The sequence below is a fragment of the Pelmatolapia mariae genome, linkage group LG14, assembly GCF_036321145.2.
Source record: "Pelmatolapia mariae isolate MD_Pm_ZW linkage group LG14, Pm_UMD_F_2, whole genome shotgun sequence".
In the NCBI taxonomy this organism is placed as follows: Eukaryota; Metazoa; Chordata; class Actinopteri; order Cichliformes; family Cichlidae; genus Pelmatolapia; species Pelmatolapia mariae.
In genome coordinates this window covers 20,833,926-20,858,716 of record NC_086239.1, presented here as the reverse complement: position 1 = coordinate 20,858,716, position 24,791 = coordinate 20,833,926, and the positions used below count along the sequence as shown (strand labels likewise).

Sequence of the window (24,791 nt, the reverse complement as noted above, 5' to 3'; positions counted from 1 at the left end):
GAGTCGAAAGCTGATTAAGTTGTCAATATATAATTTCAAAATTGTTGCAGTTTTGTAATGAATAGGCACTTGACTGATTGTTGATATATTGCTGACTTGTCGGGGTTCTAACGAGCATTGATCCAGCATAGAGTCGGTGGATCAAGCCACACAATTTCACCAAAAAAGCCCATTAATGGTTGGACTGATAATCAGAAATAAGAGACAGAATGAGAAGCCGTGTGCAATTCTGTTTCTTTCCTTTCTGACAGCACAGTAAACAGATTATGTTTGCTGCGCCTGCATAATTGCTCATCATGACAGTGTGACACCTGTGCCGTTAAAGGTCACGGAATAAGTTCATAATGTTATTCCCAAAAAGAAAAAAATCGGAGCATGCATACAAATGTGCCACTCCTTAGTTATGATGTGTTGTGCAATGATTTTTAATAACCATCTGCAGCCTTATTGTGGTGGAATTACATTATTTTTTCTGCATAAAAATGAGAAGAAAGCATCATCTATATCCAATCCCTTTATAATTGGCTTAGCTAAGCCATATACAAGACAGGAATCAGTTCCTCCGATTATAATGCGACTACACTGCAACAAATATTGCATAGAGAATGCACATAAATCATTTTGGAGAACAACATGCTGTCTTGTCATTCTTTAGTGTTCTTGTGACAAACTGATTTAATTTTGTAAACCTACACGGCGTACGTAGCGTCTTTGGAAAGCTGCTGCAGTGACTGGTGTTTTAAGTGTCTGGCATGCTTTTACGGATGCTGAACAACCGAGGATTTTCATTCTTGTGCAGCATGAAAGAGGATGTTATGACTTTTAGGTTTGTGCTGCCCTTTAAAATGCCTTTGAATAGGTGAAAGAATTTAAAGCTTTTAAGATTTCAAGGTTTTACCATACAGATCCATTATTTACATTATGTAGCACTTCACCTTTTTGGAAATATTAAATACCCCGCCCCTACTCTACAAGCTGCTTGGAAAAGTGTATGGAGTTATTAAGGATAATGCTGTGCCATTGTAGGTACTCAAGATTAATGGAGAAAGGTGTTCACAAAAAGTCAAATAAGCACTGGTCCTAATAAGCCTGTGCACCTTGGGAGCTGCTTTCTGTAGACCAGACTTTTTATTGAAGAAAGGGAAAAAAGTGTGTCTTTTTAAATTCCTAAACTGAATGGCAAAAAGGCCATCTTCACTCTCCTTCATTTGAGAAATATTTCACTTACCAGCAAGAATAAATGTGTTTTATTTTGGTGGGGGTTTCTCTCAGTCTCACAACACAATGGCCTTTTCCATTTTCCTCAGCTGCCATCCTTGATGACCCTATGGAGTGCAGCAGAGGAGAGCGTCTGGCTATCACGCTGGCCAAAGACAGCATCAACAGGAGCAGTAACCGCTCCACCACTGGCAAGCTGGAGGTGGACATCTTTGAACTGCTGAGAGACAGCGAATATGAGATGGGGGAAACAAGTAAGTAGCACAGGAAAGAAAATCATTGTTCAGGAAAAGCAAGTGATTGTGTGTGTGAGTTTGTTGGCTAACGTGTTTATTCATTCAGAGAATGAAGAGCCTCTCTTGCTCTTTCTGCAAGTAGTTTCTCATAGCATATGTTAATAGATGTTCTATTTTTTTATATGGCTGTTTGCTTTTTTAGAGATGACCTTGAAAAGTTTTTGCACGCCAATTGTGACGTCACAGCGGGCCCATCACCATTTATACTCCCTGTACTCCTGTATTCTAGTCCTGAACAATAGGCTCAGAAAATAAACCTCCACCATCAACGCTGGGATAGAAGCATCAGTTGAAACAGGAATCAATAAATTCCCTGAGATTTAATTGTGTTTTTTTCTCCAGAAAGTCTCATCTTTTTTAAGCTGTTCCAAGATCTCTTTCTGAAAAATCTTGGGATTTCTGATAAATGGTGATAAAGATTGCCACAATCATACATTTGTGTCTCTATGCATCAGCCATTAGCCCCAAGTTAAAAAATGGAAATGTGCACGAAAAGACAGAACACGTCACTTTTAAACCACCAGGTGCAGTGGACAGTCTAATCCAGGTGTTGTTGAGCTTTTATTAAGTAGGCCATACCATCATGGGATTCCCACTAATTTGTAACCTAGATGTGACAAATGCAACACTGAGAGTGGCTCTATTAACACAAGCCAGAGTAGCTATTTGTTATCAGTGGTATCGGCACTTACCCACAACATTTTTGTACTGTCTGGTGACTTGTTGCATCACACCTCAATGTTTATTGGTTTGTTTGTTTTTTAATTTTTAATGAAAACACCCCAAATCAATACAGCACAGTGTGTCTCTGCAAAAAGTGCAGCCATTGATTTTCAATATGACACATTCCTACTTTCCCAAATGCAAGAGCTTCAGTGGTGCCTGCCTAATACATGGAAACAGCACTTTAGTTACCACAACCACAACAAACTATTTTACTTTCTCTGCCCGGGCTAAGACAAACCTCACAGTGTGGTTCCTGTAGTGTGCTTGCGTACGTGCATGTGTCCCTGTGTGTTTGTGTTTGTGCGTGTGGGTATATGTAGAGCAATGTGTGTAGCTGTGCACAAGCTGGATTTTGTGTATACTGTGCAAATGTTTAGTGTGTGAAAGTGTGAGTGTGTAATTAGAGCCAGGATTTGGATTAGGGACGGATCAGCGGCCACGGATAGATGAAAATATCACAGAGTGAGAATTACCTGGGAAGAAAAGTCAGATCCCACCATCAATGAGTCCTTTCCTGGCTGTTCAGTATGGACATAGACTGATTGCTGCATAACCACCACATACTGTAAGATTCTATCATGCACAGATTTTCTGTTCTATATAATAATGTGCGACATCTATATGACAACCTTTATTCTTGAACACATCCTGAATTTACTCTCTTTAAGTAGTCTTCAGGAAAGATCTCTAGGTTTCTTGAAGGTCATTTAAAGCTCTTCTTTAAATGTTGAGGCCTTTTATTCTGTTCTCTGTCAAGATGATCCCACACTGCTTCAATAAAGTTAAGGTTCAGCCTCTAGGGAGGCCAATCCATGAATGATGGTGTTCCATTGTGTGTTTGGGATCATTGTCATGCTGAAAAAGGTGGCACTGATTTGTGAATTCAAATCTGAAGGTATTTTTCCGCTATCATGATTTTATCAATTTTAACATGATCCCCAACACCACTGGCCAAAATGTAGCTCCTTACCATGACAGAGCCTCCATCATGTTTTACAGCCACCTCCAACAGGTTTTCTGGGGGAACACCAAGGCGTTCCCGGGCCAGCCAAGAGATATAATCTCTCCAGCGTGTCCTGGGTCTGCCCCAGGGCCTCCTCCCAGTGGGACATTCTCAGAACACCTCACCTAGAGGTGCCTAGGAGGCATCCTTGTCAGATGCCTGAACCACCTTAACTGGCTCCTGTGGAGGAGCAGCGGCTCTACTCTGACCCCATCCCAGAAGGCTGAACTCCTCACCCTATCTCTCAGGGAGAGGCCAGCCACCCATCAGAGAAAGGTCATTTCTGCCACTTGTATCCGCAGTCTCGTTCTTTCGGTAACTACCTAAAGTTAGTGTACATGCGCTTTGGGTAGGGACGTGGGGTGGGGAAATAGTAAACCAGTAAATCAAGAGCTTTGCTTTTACGCACCGCTCTTTCGTCACCACGATGGACTGATACAGCGTCCGCATCGCTGCAGCTGCAGCACCAATCCATTAGTCGATCTTCCGCTCCCAACTTCCCTCTCTTGTGAACAAGACTGCGAGATATTTAAACTCTTCCACTTGGGGCAGTATTTCTTAGCTGACCCGGAGTGCGTATTACACCCTTTTCCGGCTGAGGGCCATGGCCTCAGACTCGGAGGTGCTGATTCTCATTCCCGCCGCTTCACACTCAGCTGCAAACCGCTCCAGTGTGAGCTGAAGGCCATCACCCGATAAACCAGAAATTTCAGCCGAAGAGCCCTATCTCCTGAGTCTTAACTGGATTTTTTTCCTATTTCTTAAGGACATGAGTTTACAGGGTTATACTACCCTGTATTGATTAGTGAAAAACAATGTTAAATAGTGATAATGACCTAAAGATGATCTTATGATCTGAGCCACAAAGGAACTCGAGGGACATGCATAATTATGGAAATCTTGTGAACAAATATTTCTGGAGATGTATATAGATGTTTATGTAAATAGTTATTATCAAGGAGAAAAAGAACGCTTGTGTTTATGGCAGTTATGGTCACACAGTTTTTAAGGCTGTCAGAGACAACAGTTTCTGTTGGTGTTTAGCTTTTCTTCCAGATAAGGTGAATCCAATTTTTTCACCTTCACCCTCAGAAAAAAGAGTGTGGCACATTCCTCCAAGTTGAATAAGAGTAGTCCCACTGGCTTTGAGGCTTGTGAAGATGAAACTCTTCATAGCAGAGGTCCCCAGTGTCATCGACTGAGTCAGACTGCCATCAGAAAGGGGCTGTGCTGAGTTTGACTTCTTGTTACCAAATAAAGCAGGGGTGGGTAATTAATTTCCCCCAAAGGCCACATGACAAACTGGGACCGTTGTATAAATAAAATGAATACCAAGCAGAACTGAGTGCAGCTTCATATTAATTTGATCACTTAATAATCTTTTTGTTGTGGTCCTTCACAACAGTCCAAGTTTCTCATGAGGCCTTTGAGGAAAATTAATTGTCGTAATGAATGTGGAAAGGAACAGACTGTGGTAGTCAGTGACTACCTGAACTCCAGCGCTGTACTTTCATTGGACTTTGTCTGCGCCTACATTTTCAATTATGGCTTGTTGTAGCGTCTTGTTGGTTTTTTTGACTCCTTGAATGTGGGATACTCAGATCCTCTAGCTGGATCTGAAAGCACAGAAAGATCCCATATACACCATACTGCCAGTATTTACTCACCTATCCAAATCATTGGCATTGCATTCAGGTGTTCCAGTCACGTCTATGGCCACAGGTGTGTAAAATCAAGCACCAAGGCATGCAGACTGCTTCTATATTTGTGAAAGAACGGGTCACTCTCAGCAGCTCAGTGAATTCCAAGCATGGTACCGTGATAGGATGTCACCTGTGCAACAAGTCCAGTCAGAAATTTCCTGACTACTAAACATTCCACAGTCAGCTGTTAGTGGTATTATAACAAAGTGGAAGTGACTGCGAACAACCGCAACTCAGCCATTAAATGGTAGGCAATGTAAAATCACAGAGCGGCAGATGCTGAGGCGCATAGTGTTCTTAGCTCGAGAACAGTGTGTAAATTGATTTTTCAGGAGTTGTGCTCGGCCCCTTAGTTCCAGTGAAAGGAACTCTTAACGCTTCAGTATACTGAGACATTTTGGACAATTTCATGCCCCCAACGTTGCAAGAACAGGTTGGGGATGACCCCTTCCTGTTCCAACATGACTGCACACTAGTGCACGACGCAAGGCCCATAAAGACATGGATGAGTGAGTTTGGTGTGGAAGAACTTGAGTGGCCTGCACAGAGTTCTGACCTCAACCCAGCAGAACGCCTTTGGGATGAATTAGAGCGTAGACTGGAAGCCAGGCCTTTTCATCCAACATCATTTTTTGACATCACAGGCACTCTTCTGTAAGAATGGTCATAAATTCCTGTAAACACACTCCTAAACCTCGTGGAAAGCCTTCCCAGTAAAGCTGAAGCTCTTACAGCTGCAAAGCGGCATCATTTTAAATCCTATGGATTAAGAATGGGATGTCACTCATGTCTATATGCATGTGAAGGCAGACGAGTGAATACTAGTGGAAATATATTGTACCTCATTAGTTATCCATCAACTTTTAATAGCAGTAAAAGCACAACTGAAGAGTAGTGTGCTAATTCTGCTGCGTGATAGCCTATAAATGCTGTTTACAGGAAATTGTTTGATTTGGGCCATGAGTAACGTTTTGTTTTTGGTTTTTTTTAAAGCAGATTTTTGTGTTTTCACTCTATTGACCTTTTCTTCCAGAGCTACATCCATTTTTAGGAATGAACCTATGTAAAGTTCTTTTACATATACTTAGATATACCTATATAATTGTTTAGTTTAAGCAATGTTTTTGAATCCTTTTAATTTAGACCTAATATAGTAAAAGAACTGAATCCCACACAGTGTTTTGTTTTTTTCCAAAAAAAGGAGTGTAACTGTCCAAATACTTTCAATATGGCTCACATATTTACACACAGAAAAAGCTCGCCGTGCACAAAGAGAGCAAATGAAAGTGTCACCAGGGCCGGGAGCATTCTGGCTTGCAGTCAAATCATTCAGCTTTATAATTCAGTGAAGCCATTACAGACAGGTGCAAACAAAAGTGTGGGCGTGGATGCGTTAGTGTGTGCGTGTGCACTGTATACATGTGTGTTGTTTTTTTTCATGTAAGATGCCAGTGTATTCATGTCTTACAAGCCCCATGGGTGACTAGCGGATTACTTATTAATCATTCGATTCACTGCCTCTGGATGCACCGCACGGGCCTGGAAATGTTTCCCCTTTGCCTATTTTACACTGGTGGCTGGTTAATGCTCAGCAATTCCCCAATAACAGCCACCAAATTACCAACACCCACACACACACACTTGGTGCACACATACTGAAACAATAATAGTACTTCAGTATGTGTGTCTTCTTTACACCCTGGACTGCAGTGTGTTAATTACAAGCCAGGGATTATAAACACATAAGAAACGGCATTCTTTCCCAGTATGGGAGATTAAAGCATATGGCCCGTGCACATGGCAAAGGAAAGAAAGTCACTTTTACTGAAATGTTTTTGTTTACAGATATGTTTTAAAGCCCAAAGGTACTGCTGTTAAATCAATCCTTGTAAATGTTGTATTTGAAAAACACGATGAGATGTGTGTGTGTGCGCGTGTGTGTGCGTGTGTGTGTGTGTGTGTGTGTGTGTGTGTGTGTGTGTGTGTGTGTGTGTGTGTGCGTGCGTGCATGTGTGTCACCTTTGGGGATATTATTGCATTCATGTGCAAATTATCAAATGCCAGATTTTTTATTTTCACCCTCCAGATATTGCTGCTTGTCACATTTCCCAACGTCTGCTTTTCACCGACTCCCACTCTGTTTATCCGTCATTGTCTTCTTTCTTACTGCATATCTTTCCGTCTTTATACTTGAGAGTTGATCATATTAATATCCCCAACAAGTAAAACATCCAAAGGCAGATAGAGTTTAGGATTCTCTTGCATAGACACATGCATCTGCCCTTGTGCACATTTCCCTTACACTTGTAGTTTCTGGTTCCCTTGAGACAGGAGAAATGCTGGTGCAGGCTGCTATCTGTTCAGAGGTTGAGGCAGTGATCATATGGATCCATTAACATTAGCCTGAAAAAAAAGCCTGACCTAACACCAACTGCCTTACTTTACTTTAATTATCTCTGTTACCTCTAATTGCCCCTGCTTATATCTCTGTACTCCTCCTCTGTTTTTTTCCAGTGTGCCAGATCATGTCCAAAGGGGTGGTGGCAGTCCTTGGTCCATCTGCCAGTCCAGCTTCCAACTCAATCATCAGCAATATATGTGGAGAGAAGGAGGTAAGTTCCAACCAACTGGCCCGGGGCTGGTGGCGTGCGATTCAGCCACACAGAAAAAAAGGGGCAGATTTAGCTGCACAAATATTATATTTGCACAGAAAGTTTTCCTTTCATGAAAGAAAATTGCTTATTGTGTGGTAACTCATCTGGAATGCCAGAAGGTCCTTATCATTACAAACTAGAATTTATAATTTTCTGGAAGAAATCAAAAATTACCAATGATGTCCAACTGAAAGTCATAACACACTGTATAAACCATTCGAAAGCCAAGCAGGGCTTTAATAAGGCTGTACATAAGTGCTGTTGTGCATAAGTGTTTTAGCTTCATTCACATTTGCAGTCATTTGTCATATGCCTACCGCCTTCAGACTGCAAATGTTATTTAAATAATAAATTCACCCCACCAGTCAAAACTCAGCAAGATAGCTTGCAAATGTGAAATTTCCCTTGTGCATCTCATGAGACACCTTTTTAAATTTCCACAGTGGGTCACACCTTTTATCCAACTGCCAGATTAAAGTATTAAACTTTTCCCATGTTTGCGGTCAGTCACTCACGCTCTCATCGGATCTGCTCGTTTGTGTCCCTATGCGTATTTTCCCTGCTGTTGGTAGATTGGATTGTTCATATTGACATAAAGGAGATGGACTGTGTTAATAAATGTGCACATTGTTATTAGATCACCCACAGAACTTTCCCCTGCTATTCTTCTGTTTTTTTTCTTCTGTTTGCAGCCTCACACTAGTCTGTCCTACTTAGTAAATCTGCCCCAAAGAGTTTGAAACGTTGACGCTCATTAGTGGCTATGTGGGTTTAGCAGGAGACTTACGGGGAAAGAGTTCCCAGTTGTTCGTAAAAATGATGAAATTCTACCGTGTCATTTTTCTCCATTGCTATACAACTCAAGTCAAATTATCACTGGACATTTTTTCCCTTTCAGTTATATTGTATTAATATTTTAAAAAGAATTGCAGTAATGATAAAATATCCAAATAAAAAGAAAACAAAGAGCAAACTGCAGAAGAATCATTTTTTACATAGTTCAAGTATTGTTCCCAAACCCGTTAAACCATTTTTTTAAAAATCTTTGTATATACTCGCTAGCTGCTCTTTTAGGTACACCAACTTGGACCTCCTTTTGCCTTCAGAACTGTTTTAATTCTTCATGGCACAGATTCAACAAGGTGCTCAAATCACTCCTCAGAGTTTTTGGTCCATTTTGATGTGACAGGACTGGCACCCAGTGTGGTCTTCTGCTGCTCTAGATAATCTGCTTCAAGGTTTGACATGTTGTGGAGTCAAAGATGCTCTTCTGCATACCTTGCAGAAGGTATGCAGAAGAGCATACCTAGGTGGTATTTTGAGTCCCTGTAGCAGCTCAAAGCATTCTGGCACCTCTGGCATGACCAAGATACCCAGGGAACTGTCTCTTGCTGGATGTTTTGTCTTTTTGGACAATTCTCTGTAAACCCTACAGACGGCCATGTGGCAATTTCCAAAAAATTTTGAAACTGCCCTTCTAGTACCAGTGACCTCATGCCATGTTCAAAATGATCTGAATCACCTTTCATGTGTTATTTTTTTCTAGTATATGATGTGACATGATTCATCTTTTCTATGAGTATTTTCTAGTCAATGTGCTTTTTTATTTTTCATTTTTGTTTGCTTTTTCCCCCCAAACACTTCTGATAGCTTTTTAGGATTTAAAACCTGAGGTTCAGTCATGTTTGTTCACGTTGATGACAACTGTGTTCTTTTGGCTACAAACCAAGCAGAAATGGTTTTGGGGTATTTGGAACTTCATTTGACATAATTTTCTCACATGTCTCTGTAACTGCCTTCCAAAATGTTTTAATCTTTCTGCCAAACACTGTGAAGCAGTGATCCTTTAGCCTTTATACTGCTGCATATGCTCGTGTATGGCATACCAAAATGAGCATGGCCTTCAGTCTCACAGTATTTTTAAAAAATGCTTGTCCCTAGTGTCGTAGCAGAATTGGAGGGGGGGTGCTTCTAAATGTGCTGCCTTTTTCTCTGAAAAACCTACAGAAGGACCTGAAATTGTCAGAGCTTCTTACTATTACAAGATTTTAAAAGATCAAAGTAGTTTTAATGACTTCGTGTGACTAAATAAAGCAGGGGTGGACAAGTGTGTGGGCAACTTTTTTTGGGGCCACATGACTGCTTATGTTTAAAGTTGTTATATTGTCTCCTGCACTCTTGAGCATGTCAGATTTTCTCAGTGTGACTCAACTGGAAATATACAGTACGGTAAATTATTTTATCAGAATAATTAGAAACTAAAACAGTGATCTATGCAGTTTTATACAAAGTCTGGTTTGGTTTCTCCTGTATCTCATTTATTGAAAGCAACAACCGGCCATCCATCTATTCCTTTAAATGAGGATATTTAGCAGATGTTTTTTTATTATACTGGTCTGATTTAAAAATGTATAATTTCTTATCTGAGCACACTTTAAACATGACTGATTGGATTTGGCACAGAGCTTGACTGCAACCAAACAGATCCCAGTTGGATGCTAATTGGCTCGTCTGAACTCTGACATGGTTTGTTTTGCTGCCTGATGTCAAGAGACAGCGCTCCTCTAAATGAGACAAAACTATAAACTAGATAAAAATCTATTATAAATAAGAAATGATATGTGCGTTTGGAAAAATGTATCTGTGACAGCCTTGATGTGGTGCGGTAAATTTGATGTTTTTTTAATACATTTTGCTGAATAAATTAGTAAATTATGAAACGGCTTGATTATTAACTACAGTTTTTAAAAACATGTCAACCGTCGTTCATTTTATCCATTCAGTGTGTTTTGCTGTGCTCTGCCATAATTAGATTGTGTCTGCAGTGAAGCCGCCTATTTAACTGCAGGAATCTGATCAGTAGAACGACTAAAACACACTCTATTGCCATACTAGCTCCAATAAAGTCCTCTGGTACAGTGCAGCTTGTCTTTCTAATGAGATATCAGTCTGTTATAGCCGTAGACAGACCAGGACGCCCTGCTGTTAAAAATCTCTGGCGGCACTGACTGGCGGTGCAGAGAGCTTTGAAACACTGACTATGATAATACCACCGTATGAATATTAAAGACTCCATGAAGAGAAAATGCACATTTTGAATTGTTAACCGATAAACGCAGTATAGAAATAAAATACTCTTAGGAGTTGATACCATCCGCATAGATGTGCAGTTTTCCTACACTGGCTCAAATTTCATCTTTATTGATGTCTTCTCTTTGTGATCTGGGTTGCACAATCGGCTGGATTACCAGAATACTTTGTAGCTCAGCCAATCATGCCTGTTTGTCACAGAGACTGACAGGATTAGAAGATCTGCTGTTGTCATATTAATTTAATCCTCGTGTAACACTTAATTAAGCAGTCATTTTAATCGGGCCTCGGCCAGTAGTATACAGCTCGGCAAGCTCAGATACCATTTCTTCAGACTGAATAGCTTTAGCATTTAGACGGCTGATAATTCAGTCATCAGTGAAAGGGACAAATATATAATGTGGTCTCCCACATCGCGTGACAGCTTCATAGAAACATTTGCACTGGGCTTGTGCTGTGCTAGTTTGGTGTCCATCACCAACTGTTCTGTAAATTTAACACTCCTACATCCACTATCAGTCTTGACAACTGTCTCCTCCGAACAGGACCTTTTCTGTGATTTTCCGGGGGCACAGCAATGTGTGAGAGCAGCTTTTCTGTTCTAATCTTTGAGATTCTGTCATTTTACTTGTGTTCCTTAATTTATTAAAGCCTATATTTAGGGGTTTTTTGCACTGATATTCTTTAATATCGAACAAAAATGTTACTGCAAAAATACAACTGACTGCCGTGACGTAACACTCTTGGTTATTTTTAGTTATGATTCCCTTTTTATCTGAGATGCATAATGTTTACATTTGGATTGATGGCAACACATAAAACAAGCTTCTGCTCAAAACTGTGCCAAGTGTTGCAACAGAGTCGTTTCCCCATTCGACCACTGATAAACAACAAGATCCTTTAAGCAAAGGGAGCAAAACTGCACTATATAAAAATGCCATTACTAGTTTAAGTCCTGCATAAAATTACATAAATTCTATTAGCACATGACCTAAAAGTACCTATAAGTACCCATAATTTAGGGCATTGGCCCCACTGAGAGACGTATTTTGTTTATATTCTACAATATATCACTGGATTACTGCATAAATACCTAAGCAGCGTTTTACTGCTGTAGATGGTAAAGGTGGAGCTTTTTGTGCACTGTTGGTTGGTGAACCTTACATAAGTACATGTTTCAGTACCGGAATACACAGTATCTGAGTCACTGCCTTTTACATTTGATTGTTACACTCATGATTAATGTCATGTGCTCGGCGCTGACATTTTATTTTATTGTCCATTATGGATAAGAACACTGACTCCCTGCTTTGTGTCTACGGGAGGCTAAGAAAAGATCACAACATCCCCGTATATGGGAAATGTGTCGAGATGACGTAAAGCGGAATTATCCTTTAACTCATTGACCCTCACCTGGATGTTATCAAGAGCTAGGAGTGCGCAGATTTGTATTCAAATCAAACACTACACCAGCTGATTTTGCTGATTAAGTCCTTCATCTCAGGCTTAAGGTGTGCAAATCGGCCTAGTCAGCTTCTGGTGTGTGTGTTATCTGTCTTGCAGAGAAGGTCACCTTTCTCATTCTGATGGGAATGCCTGTTGATGGCATTCACCGGCTTGGCCTTAAAAAAACAGTAAGCTTACTAATAAGTACCCACATTAATCTTGATATTGAGACAATGGATATCCTGTAACACAAAATGTTCACAAAATGAAGATCAAATTCAGTCATCTATTAAATCTCCCATCTGTGTAGTAGTTGGGAAGGATTCATGCCCTAAAGAAACAATGAGATTTTTTATCAAAGCAGGTATTAATCAGTTATTGGCACATTGAGTGCTTTTAGTTAGAAAATGATTGACTTAAGGCAAAATATGATAGGTTAGAATACAGTCAACCTTTGCAATGATCATAAATGGACCCCTGGTAAGAAGGGCTGTGCATGAAGAGGCTGAAGTCCAAGTTAAAACGTCATTATTTCGCACCAACTAGGTGTTTTCCTGAGTATGGTACGGCTGTAAGTCAGGCTCATCCAATAGCGCGGCAGAGTAAACAGCAATTCTTCGTGAAATAATGTAAACCCTTATAGGCAAATAGTCAAAGGCAAATAGTCTGCAGCACGCCTCTGCGGACCGCTCAGGAGGACAGGAGTAAATTAGATGCCGGAGAATAAAACCAAAGGGTGTCCAGGTGTTGTGCAGTACGATCAAGGGCTTTGTGAGCAAAACACATATACATTTTTGCACCAAAGGCATTTCATGAGGAAGCCGATCATATTTCATAAAAATAAAAGGTTCTTGATCAGACAGATTCAAAATAAGAAATAACTGAAAAATAGCACACAAAAAAGTAATAATGGAAGCTGTATTTGCTAGAGCAGAGGTTTGTGCGTGTGTGTGTGTGTGTGTGTGTGTGTGTGTGTGTGTGTGTGTGTGTGTGTGTGTGTGTGTGTGTGGCGTGTAGCACTCTGCACACCAGGTTCTGACCACCTAATCCCTCACTGTGAGCGGAGAGACACAGATGCTGTTGCTGCCCCAGCTCGTGGTTTCCTTGGACACTGACAGCAATATTGTGGCTGACAGACCCCACTAGGTGATCAGCACATCGTTTACCAGTCTCTATCAATCACTCCCTGAGTTCCACTGCTGTTGCGGAGGCCACTTTTACCGAGGAGAGAGGCAGGGGAGTGGGACTGAGCCATCTGGGTTTCACACTAATGGTGACTAATATAAAAGGAGCCACTGCAGAGAAGTGATTGACTGTGTGCAGGTTGAGCGCTTCTTATCATCTGAGACAATGTAACAAGCAAACCTTGGGACCGGGACTTAAAAACAGGGCAGACTAATGTTGCGTGTGTTAGAAGCCTCCTGTTGCTTTGCAGGTATTTTAGCTCGACTATGCAGTGAGGTTCTCGTATTACTGCGATGCTTCCTTTTGAATCTCAAAGATAAGAAATCAGACTTGTATTCATAATTTATAAATGGTGACTTAGAAGAACTACATTTAGGTTCAAGGAGTTCTAATCCCCCTATCAGAAATCCCTGAGGCTCTATATTCAATGCCCGTGTTGTACTTTAATTTATTTTCATAGTAAGGCTTGGATAAAGGTCATTTAGCTATTGGCCATCATAAGATTTTAAAGTAATTGAGCAAATGTCAATGAATACATTTTTACATGCCTCCTATTTTATCTGAAACCTTTTCCATGCCACTGATGATCTCATGCCCTGTTTTTATCCCTTGCCTACTTTCCTCGACCGTAAAGGATGAAACGTGCTGTATCCCTGTGTCTGCTGGAGTGAGGAAACATAATACTCTATGACTTCAACATGTGTCGGGCGTTTTCATGAATATTAATGATATGTCTGATGTCCAGGGGTTGCTTTAGGCTTGAAAAGCCATCTGCTTGTAGGAGTACAGAGAGATTATCCAGCTGCATTTCCGCAGGGCGGTGCTCAGGTTGGATTTAGAGGTGAACCTGAGGTCTGCTGGGCAAACAAAGGCCATGCTGGCAATATTGAGGGATTTGCGCTTTTATCCACACATAGACACACACAATAACTCAAGTATTCTCTGAGAAAACTGTTATTTAAATACTCTGAAAATTGCTTGCAACTTGAATGTCACCTAACCCAAATGCTAGATTAGCTGTGCTTTTAAGGTGTCTTTATCCCTCCCTCGCTGTGTTGCAGAAGCTCTCCCCTTCTCATGTTGTGCCTCTCCCTCTTCCCTGTCTCCTGTGATACAGTGTTTTGGTGCATTGGGAGTGCTTTTGTTGAAAAACTCATTCGGCACCAGAAAAAAAAAAGAATCTGTACCTCTCTCTTCTGAGCGTGACTTTATTTGGAAGATAGTTTGGAGTCAAAACATATTTCTCAAGATTACTTTATTAGTAGGCAAATGAAATCCGTAGGATTCTTCCACATGGCCAGACAGAAGCAATTGCTGAACAGGAACATCAGACAAAGCTGAGGCACAGTTGATTGCTTGCATATGGTTATTGAACAGTTGAAAACCTGCTTTCAAAGAAGCAGAGTTTTCAGGTTCAGTGCTTCATTTGTGTCATTTATTATGTACTATTCCTTAAAAGAACCCACTCACGCTCACTTTGAATATTTGAAATAGATCTCAGAGTGTTTACATGTTTACATGTTTCTCCACTCACATGTGCAGAAAATCCTCTCTGGCCAGAGACCATTTACACGATAGCTGTCTTTACTTTGGATGCTTTAGAACGTCTCCCTTCCAGATGTTTCACCACAGTTGGTCATACCAGAGCCAGAATACTGCAGCTCATGTTCATGTACAACAAACATGTGGTCAGCTTATCTTCCACACAAGTACACACTAGTTACTGTCTTACACACTGTCGTGCCCTGTGCCAGTATATAAACTTAAAATTTTAGGTCTTAAAATTAGGTGAAAACAACTTCAGATGAATTACACTACATGACAGATTACACGGTTTTATATTTATTTAACTAAAATTAAGCCAAAATATAGAAGCAATGAATGGAAAACTAAGCACATCGTTACTGTTTCCACAGAAAAAACAAGGTAAGCAACAGCCAGGTGCTGATAATGGGATCCAATTTATTAATTGTTCATCAGCATGTCTGAGCACCTCTATAAAAGCAGAAGTTTTGGCAGGTTGCTGGTCTGGAGCATTCAGGTGTGTGTTGACACAATGCCAAGGAAGAAAGACACCAGGAATGATTAACTGGGAATGGTTATAAGGCCATTTGCAAACAATGTATCCATAATTCCCGAGTGAGAACGATTTGTCACAAATGGAGAACATTCGAGACAGTTGCCAGTATTCTCAGGTATTGATGTCCCGGCAAATCCACCCCGAGGTCAGACTCCACAACCCTCTGTTAGCACGTTAAAGGTTAATGTTCATGACAGGACAGTTACAAATAGACTGAACAACTACAGTATTCTGTTTGGAAGGACCCTTCTCTCTAAAAAAGAAGAACATTGCAGAATCACTTAGGTTTGCAAACTTGCAACTGAAACAATGCCCTTTGAACAGATAAAAGTGCTAAGGTATAGATAAATACACTGACTGAATATGTATATGACTGAGTAAAAGAGACTCCGTAGAAAGCACTTTGAATGCTGAATAGAGCAGCACGTTTTGGAATAATCAAACATAGCATATAAACACCTTACACCAACTGTTAAGCACAGTGGTGGATGGGTGGTGATTTGGACTTGTTTTACAGCCACAGGACCCGGCGACTTTGCCGACAGTCAAAAGTTGACAAAAATGTGCATCATGCAACAGGACAATGACCTCAAGCACAGCAGCAAATCTAAGAAAAAAAATCAAGGTACTGCAATGGCTCAAAGTCCAGACCTCAGCCTGATTGAAATGCTGTGACGGATCCTTGGACGACCGGTCCATAAACACAAATTTCAATGAGCTGAAGCAACCTCGTGAAGAAAAATGGACCAAAGTTCCTCCACAGCGACATGAGAGACTGAGTCACGCAAAAGCAATGATTACTTAACATTATTACTGCTAAAGGTGGATCTAAATGCTACTGAATCATGAGTGCACTTTTACTTTCACCATCACTATGAACAACTGTCACTGGATAAGTCCTTTAACTTCATATGCAGTGAAAATGCATTTTATTATGAATTTCATGCACTGTAACGCATCTGTGCCTAATATGTATTTTTTGGTTTGTTTGCTTTGTTTTCGTCTCATCATGACTGGGACTGTCGTTATAGTTTATGCGGCTTTAAAGAAATGCAATTTGCTGGAGGCATTTTGGTCTCCAAAATGTGTTTTAAATAACCATTATTATTCTTTAATACTCCCTGGCGCTGTGCGTCTGGGAATTAAATAACTCACTTTAAGGACGAGAAGAAAGGCGTCTGTTCGTTTGATTCCTTTCTTCTGGTGATTTTAACAACATGTCACAGTTTCTTCAGTTGATTTTGTTTGACTGTTTTCCTGTGGGGCGGCTCGGTTGTTACTCATTCCATGCACTAAATACAGATCCAAGGTATCAGTCTTATCAGTCACTCTCCTGATTCCACTGCTGCTCTGTATGCCACCAAGCTAGCTAGCTTGGTGGCATACAGAGTCCCCATAGCAAGCAACTCTTTCATCTGATTACATGAACACCAAGGTGTGTTGTCTGTTCGCATCCTTGAAGCTGAGTCTGATGTTGTATTTTTTCTTTATATGGTGTGCAACCTTTCTTTTTCTGCAGATGTACCAAACATCTCTATCCTTTGCTGTCTGGTCTTATACTATTCTCCTGTCATTGCCCAGTTTCTTAGTAGTTTCTTCCTTTCTTTCACCCTATCCCAGCTTTAACCAATTTTCACCTCTCTGCTTTTGTTCCACCTTTAATATCTGCTATTACTGCCCTTACACAAGCCTCAGCTGATCTCGCCTCTGTGTTGTCCTCATTCTCACCTCTTTCTTACTTTTTCCTCTCCTGTCTCCTCTTATACGTTATTTTTCTTTTCCATTTTACCTCCTCCGCCTGTCTCTTTTCCTGCCATTTCCCTTCTACCTAAGTTCTTCTCAGATAGCAGCTGCAGATGACTAGCGGGTCAGGATGCGCCACTCTTAAGAAAACTAATAAAGAGAGATGGAGGGATAGTTTTCAGAAACAAACTCTCCCTCTCTCTCCCTCTGCGTCTGCCTAATCACCCTCCATCAGTCTCACAATAAATCTCTGTGTTTGAGTGTGTAGCGGTATGTGTTCTGCTATGTGGGTCCTGTTCTGCTTGGGGGTGGGGGCAGCTTACGGTTCAGTTCTCCACTGAAATTGAGCTTTAAGACCACTATATGTAAAATCCAACTTGCTGCAGCTGCGAACAGCGTCGCGTTGGCAGCAAGCAGCACATTATTCTTCACAACTCCGAGTCTGAGCTGATTAAACAGAGCTGATCTGCATTTTACTTCAATGTAGTCCAACCAGCTGTAGGAGGACACATATTTAACTTCAGATGCAGCTTGCTTATCCAGAGCAATGGGGAGACGGCACGGTGCCTGCTGAAATCTCACAAAAAGATTTCAGACTTTTAGAGATGCTCACAGCTTAGTATTTGTACAGATTCATCGCTCAGAAGTAATGAAATACAGCAAAGCATAATGCTAATTTGCTTTTCACTGCTGTGTGCAGTACAACGTTTTTTGATGTTGACCCTGTTTGTGAAATCAATTTAGGTTCGAGTACTCGAGTTTTAATCTACTTGTTTTGCTGCTCCGTCTGCTTGTTATCGTCGTCGGAACATCTCTGGGATCTTTAGATGAAACGATCAAACTTCCCTTCAGTGTTTTTTAAGACTAGAAGCTAAAAGAAAAACCTGGAATGACTTGCATTAAGACACAGCTCCTTTTCTTTTTCTTTTTTTTGTATGCGTGCATTTGTGTCCATCTGTCTATGTGTTGGAAAGTTTTGGGAATTAAATATTAGGCTCAGAAGTGAAAGCGAAAAGGGTTTAATGGCAGGTGCTCAGCTGAAGAAGTCTCAGAAGTGGAGCAGCATCATCCTTCACACATTTCGCTTCCTTTTTGGTCTGCTAAAGAGCTTTTCTGTTTGCCTCGAACTAGAGCATATAAAGTACTATCCATCCATCCGTTCATTCATCCATTTTCTTCTGCTTACCCAATTCAGGTTTGCGGAGGGGGAAAGCTGGAGCCTCGACAGGTCGCCAATCTGTCGCTGGGCTTGTAAAGTACTAGGGTGCCAAGGCTGCTCCCTTTAGTTTAGGAAGCAGTGTCAGCGTGATAAATTATTTCATTCTATTAGCTATAACCAAATGCCAATTTATCTTTGGCATTTCTTTCCTGCTGCATTATAAATCTATTAAATACTATAGAAGTAGAAATCTTCCACTGCTGCATATTTATTCATAATGAGCCAGTAATTTAATTACAGTCATGAATAATACATAATAGGACCATAATTCAAGGTTCATATGCATACGTGTGATGAAGTGTACATGCGGCATCAGTACATTTAGTATGCTTACAAACAAAACGCAGGTGCTTTTTCCTGTGTCTTCTTAATTATAATTAGATGAGCACAGCTGTTGCCTGCACCTATGCTGACCCTTTTCTCACAACAACCATTGATCTGTCTTGTCAGTGCCACCCTGGCAGAGCCGGCGCATGAAATTCATACCTGCTTTTTTTGTCTGAAAGCCATCGCTTCGAGTTTATCTTTGGGATTCAATACAGAGCGACTCCCAGGTGAGAGCCGACAGCAAAATGTATTTAGATAATTGCTGTGATCTGATCTATGATGAAGGATTCTGCTTATTTGCTACTTGGCGTGGCAGACAAAGATGAAACAGAGTTTTTGCATCATGTGAAAGGAGACGATATTTCACCCAGCCGATGTTGCTTCGGCAGCCGACTGAATTTTCACTCTGTGAGCTGGACCCGTCGAGAGCATTCACATCTTTTGTCTCCCCATCAACTCTTTTCAGCTCAAAGGCCATGTTCCCAAAGATTTGCTGCCCAACAGTTAGCCAGTTTTGTAGTGTAACTGTGCTTTGTTTTGGGTGGTGTAACTCAAACATTTGGCCAGACTCCCAGAAATGGATTAGTCCCACAAATAGATAAAAAAAATAAATAAAAAAAACTCTTTCTCAATCAAAACTCCCTGCAGAAAATTCTGGATTCAGCAATACCACAATGTTTCAGCGTGCTGGATAAACACTTGGAGTGTGCATACTGTTTAGGACCATATTTCCTGGTAAATACCTTATTTAGTTTAATCAGCTAATCAGAGGTTCAATCAGAGGTGTGAGGTAACTCCACAAATCAGAACAGCATTTTTTCCCCTTACAATCACTGCTTAAAATCAGCTGGTTAACAAACAGGGAGTTTTAAAGCATCTCTCTAGTTTTTTTTTCCACACAAAGAAATTTGCTGGAGAGTAGAGCAGTGGTGTGAGGAACAGGCCTCTCTGGAGGAAAGGAACTTTTTTCTGTCTGAACTGGCTGATCAATGAGATAGAGATCTTGTGGTCAATGTTCCACTCTCCTAAAAGGCACCATGGGATCCACAGCCCACTTCATCTTTATCACTGGTCTGCTTCTGCTCTGACCGCAGGGACCAGATGCCGGCTCATTACTACCACAAATAGAGATCTGGCTGCATGGCCTGAGACTGGGATGAGCTGGCGGTCATGGATGGAGATTGCTGGGAGGACAACATTGACACTCTTCCTCACTTACCTCCAGTGTCTCATCGCCACTTTCTTTCCCACGAGATTTTGCCTTTTCTGAATGCCAGCAGCTGGTCTCCCAAAACCCTCATAAACCTTTTGGTTCAAAAGGAGGGGATCAGGTAGCTATAATAGAGTACCACCTGCCCTCCTCCATCTCCTGCCACCCTGGATCAACACCTCTGCCAACTCCTCTCTGGCATTCTGGCCTTGGCATCACACTTGCTGACTGATGGACAATGTCTCCAACAGCATCTGTTCTCCAGTGCTCAGTGGCCAACATAACTCTCTGGCTTGCAGTAAGTTACACCGAGCCAGGCTTCGTACTCTGTGTTGCGCTATTGGCGGGTTTTCTGCAACTGGTGATGTCCAAACTGATTAGCTATGTCGCTTTTTACGCTAGATGAACTGTTCTTCCTCTGGCTTAGGCAGACCTTGTACTCAGCTCACTGAGACTGAGTGGCTGCTGTCCACTTGGCAGAAGTGCTAAGTGTTTTCAAGGACAGTTTAAGCTTCCTGCCAAGCATGCGTTGTATGCTAATTAATGACCAGGTCAACGTGTGTTAATGTAAATGAGTCACAGCGCCTGACGTGTTCCAAGACCCATAAAAGTACAGTGATACTTTATTAAACTGAGTTTTGATCTGATGCCCCTGTGAGTCCAAGCCAGCAGATGTAGTTGTTGATTATGTCTCTGCCCTCCATATGGCACTACTGCACGTCCACCTCCTCTTCAACTCCTCTCACCCAGATCCCCCCTCCCGTCATGCTCCTGTTAGGTTCACATCCGACAGGTAGCAGAATGACTTGGGCACTTGTAAACTCAACAACCGAGGCAACCCAGGACTTGTTGGACTGGCCGGAAGGGAAATTAGCTTTCACCTTCACTTCGGCTCAGAGCACTGGTCTCTTCACTAATACTTCAAACTATTCTCCCTGAATGTAAGCTCAAATTTTCTATTAAAAAGGGGTAGCCAGAGGTTACTGCTGAGAGAATACAAAGAAATGTGTAAAAAAAAAAAATGTGTTAGAGTGCATCACTGGCATGTGAGTTCATAAATAGTTAATCCAAGGAGATCAGAGAGTAGTTTCAGTGTAATTAAGGTAATTTATAGTTAGCACATTGTAATTGCATAAAGGCATTTTTGCAGCCATATAAAGGTTCCTCCTTTTCCACTGCTCGCTGTGTGCACGTGTGTTACTTGTGCAAACCCTGTGTCCTGTGAGAGCTCCCTCATTAAACGGCTGTCAAACTTAAGTCTGCAGACCTGCCAGCCTTGCTATCACACTGCAGGAAACGCACGCACACACACAGACACACACATATATATCACAGATATATATGTGTGTGTGTATATATGTATACATGTATATATATATGTGTGTGTGTGTATGTATATATATATATATATATATACATATATATACACACATATATATATACATATATATGTGTGTATATATATATATACACACATATATATATATATACATATATACATATATATATATATATGTATATATATATATGTGTGTGTATATATATGTATATATATATATATGAGCATGTATATGACACGAGCATGCATCCAAGTCAGAGTTAGCAGAGTCTTTGAGGAGTTTCTGTGTCATGCACACTGTGTGTAAAAGCATAACACAGAACTGCACCTTTCCTGGTTGGGCTGAACAGAAACGGTACAACATTTTTCTGTTTAGCTTCTTGTTCTCCAAACGGTGGCATCCTTTGGCTCATTATCTTTCAGACTGGGTATTGTTTGATTTTTTTTTCTTTGTTTGTTTAATTATTGCCAGTATGCTTTCTGCTGAAAAACTAAACTAAAACAATTCACTTCAATTTATTTTTCAGCTCACTTTTAAATATAAAGCTGCCTCAAGGTGCTTTATATTGTAAGGAAAAGACCTTACAATAATACAAAGAATAGAGAAAAACCCAACAATTATATGCCCCCCTATGAGCAAGCCCTTTGGCGACAGTGGGAAGGAAAAAATTCCTTTTAACAGGAAGAATGTCTAATCAGTCAAACTAAGCTTAATTAAGAATAACGGCACTGAGGCTTCCACCAATGAAGAGACAAGGATGTTGCTGACTGATATGTTTCAGTGTGGGCAGTATATAAAAAGAAATTTAATATCTTACCAAATTTAAAAACAGCCACTGACAACCAAATGTTACAAGGCTGTGAATGAATCGCTTTAGGTGCTGTTGGTCAATGAACGTCCCCTGGATAATCATCCTGTCTGGCACTTACAATGACCAAAATTTATAAAATCAAGCAGACAATTTATTTAATACGACATGAAAACACTGACTGAGCCCAGGAAAGGGTTTGCAGAGGTCAGGCTTCAGTGAGTGTGTGGCCACATATATCGCCCCCTAGTGGCCAGTAAGTAGAATGTAGATTTAAAGGACTTCCGAGTAGGTCCATGTTTCAGAGCCAGAAGCTAGATCCATCTTTTTTATTGCCTCTCAATGCTGCAGAAGGGTTTGGGATAAACACAGGATAGTCCAACATAACTGAATCTCGCTCAATGCAATGCTGTCCCTAAAGGACTATTTTGAAATATAAATATTTATATTTTTTAAAACACTTGACTTGTTTCTGGCCCTGCAGTGATGAGGTTTGCGGTTTGTATTTCACTGTCTAGCTGGTATCTAAAACAACATTTCACGATTCCAGTCTCGAGCATCCACTAATATTCTCACTAGCTATTGAAAACTTTGTGGAATTGACAGTTGGGGATTCTTACAGATAGAGACATATTTAACTTAGAACCGAAAAAGTAATTAAGTGCAATACTCGGTTCAGTTTAATACATAATGAATAAAGCGCAAGCAGCTTGTACAGCTTCCTGTTGTAACAGACAATAAAGTCCGCGTCTTCTAAATAATAAATGAAAGCCACAATACTCTGAATATATTTTTAGCCCGCTGAGACCAAACAGTAACAAAGCTAAATGCTGATGTTGTTATTGAATTCCCTGAAACTGTACATCTTGAGAAATGAACCAATAACGGGGGAAACATCAAACAGATTGCCTTTGACAACAGAATCAAATTTCACGCGGCTAAATTCAATGACACCATTTAATGAGTGCTGATTGTAACCCCTTTGCTATTCCTCACTCCCTGTTTATGTCTGTTACGTCTGTTTATGTTTTCCTCCTCCCCTGACCTATACACACTTTCCCCTGCCTCTGTCTCCTCTGTCACTCACTTCATTGCTCTCTTCCTCTGTCAGTCAGACTGTCAGTTTCTCCCCCGTCTTTCCCCCGTTCTCTCCTTCTTCTGCCTCACATTTGCACACCGACTCCCTCCCCTCGCCCACCCTTCGTTCCCCCGATGCACGCCTGTCTTTCTTCACAGCAGTCACTGTGTTATTTAGTTCTATCAACAGTGAAGCTCCCAAATTATTAAAAGCAGAGCAGTTATATTAGGCTTTATTGTTTGCCCAGGATTTTTTCACTCCCACACTGATAACGTCACAGCAATGAGCAGATGCTATAAAGATGCTTACGTCTAACTCTATCTATCTAATGTACAGCTCATTTACAAGTATCGGCAAGTTGTTTACATTGCTTGGAGTAATTCCTTGTCCCTTAGCTGAATGGATAAACGATGGTGAAACTGCTTCGATGTATCAGTTAAATGGATGATAATTTGTTTCATCATTTCTACCTTTGAAAGATGATTGAAAAAATATAACTTAACATGCAAGTAAAGCCTGACAGCCTGACACATTTCAGTCTGTATCTCTTTCAGCAATCGTCTCCATTCTTTTCAACTTAGCTCAAGTCTCTCTTTTACCAATGCACAATCGCAACTGGTGTCTCCGGGGATGTGTCTGCATGCAAGTCTGTCACCTCATATTCAGTCTAATTATAAAAATAGCAGGCTATAACTTGAAGTGGACATGATGTGACTTTTCAGCATGTGGAAGCCCAAGTAGTCCCAGCACTTGATGGAACGGGATCCCTATATTTAACTGAATCCTTAAGAGTTACAGTGACTTATTGTCAGCTTGTTTTCAGGGCTTTGCCATAGAGGGAACAAACTATAAACGTAAGCATCTATTAAGAAGTTTTAAGGTGAGCATAACATTTAGCATAGACTCATTGGCAACTTCTTTAGGTACACCTTATCAGTGCAAATATCTAATCAGTCAATCACATGTCAGCAACTCAGTGCATGCAGGCATGTGATGTGGTCAAAATGACCCGCTGAAGTTCAAACTGAGCATCAGAATGAGGAAGAAAGGTGATTTTGAATGTGGCTCAGCTGTTGTGTAGAGTTTATGTGGAATGGTTTGAGAGTGGTTTGAAAAAGAGAAAATATCCAGTATGCGTCACTTCTCTGGGTAAAAATGTGTGGACATGAGACTGGCTAGATTGTTTTGAGCTGATAGGCAGACAATAGTAACTCAAATAACTACTCACTACAACCAAACGATGCAGAAGAGCGTCTCTGAATGCACAGCACACTGAACCTTAGAGCAGATGAGCTACAGCAGCACCCTCTCCTAACAGCTAAGAACACTAAACTGAGGCTACAATTCATACAGGTTCACTAAAAATTGGACAATAGCAGACTGGAAGAAGATTTCCTGGTTTGAATCCCAAATCACAACAGCACAGTCACCTCAAAGCCACTGCTGTTGTGATTTGGCAGCAGACAGTAGCATCAGAATTTCTTGCAAACAGCATGAAAGCATGGATCCAGTCTGCATTGTATCAACAGTTCAGACTGCTGGTGGTGTGGAGCATCCTCGACCTCTGTAGTGTTGCTGACATTTCCGCCTCTTCTTGTCCACAGTGTCGTGTTTTCTGATCTCAAACAGCTTTTGCAGTCTAATAGAGCACCTTTGGGATGCGAT

The 24,791-nt window shown here is 40.8% G+C and overlaps 1 protein-coding gene across 3 annotated transcripts in view; it reads left to right on the top strand.

The window, feature by feature from the left end:
* The window catches only part of grik4 (glutamate receptor, ionotropic, kainate 4), a 342,449-nt gene that overhangs the window by 201,226 nt on the left and 116,432 nt on the right, over positions 1 to 24,791 (top strand). For all 3 annotated transcript variants that reach the window (XM_063492892.1, XM_063492889.1, XM_063492891.1), the window contains 2 exons: positions 1,308 to 1,472; positions 7,461 to 7,558. In XM_063492892.1, the coding sequence (XP_063348962.1) occupies positions 1,308 to 1,472; positions 7,461 to 7,558 (263 nt within the window). The remainder of the gene's footprint in view (positions 1 to 1,307; positions 1,473 to 7,460; positions 7,559 to 24,791) is intronic.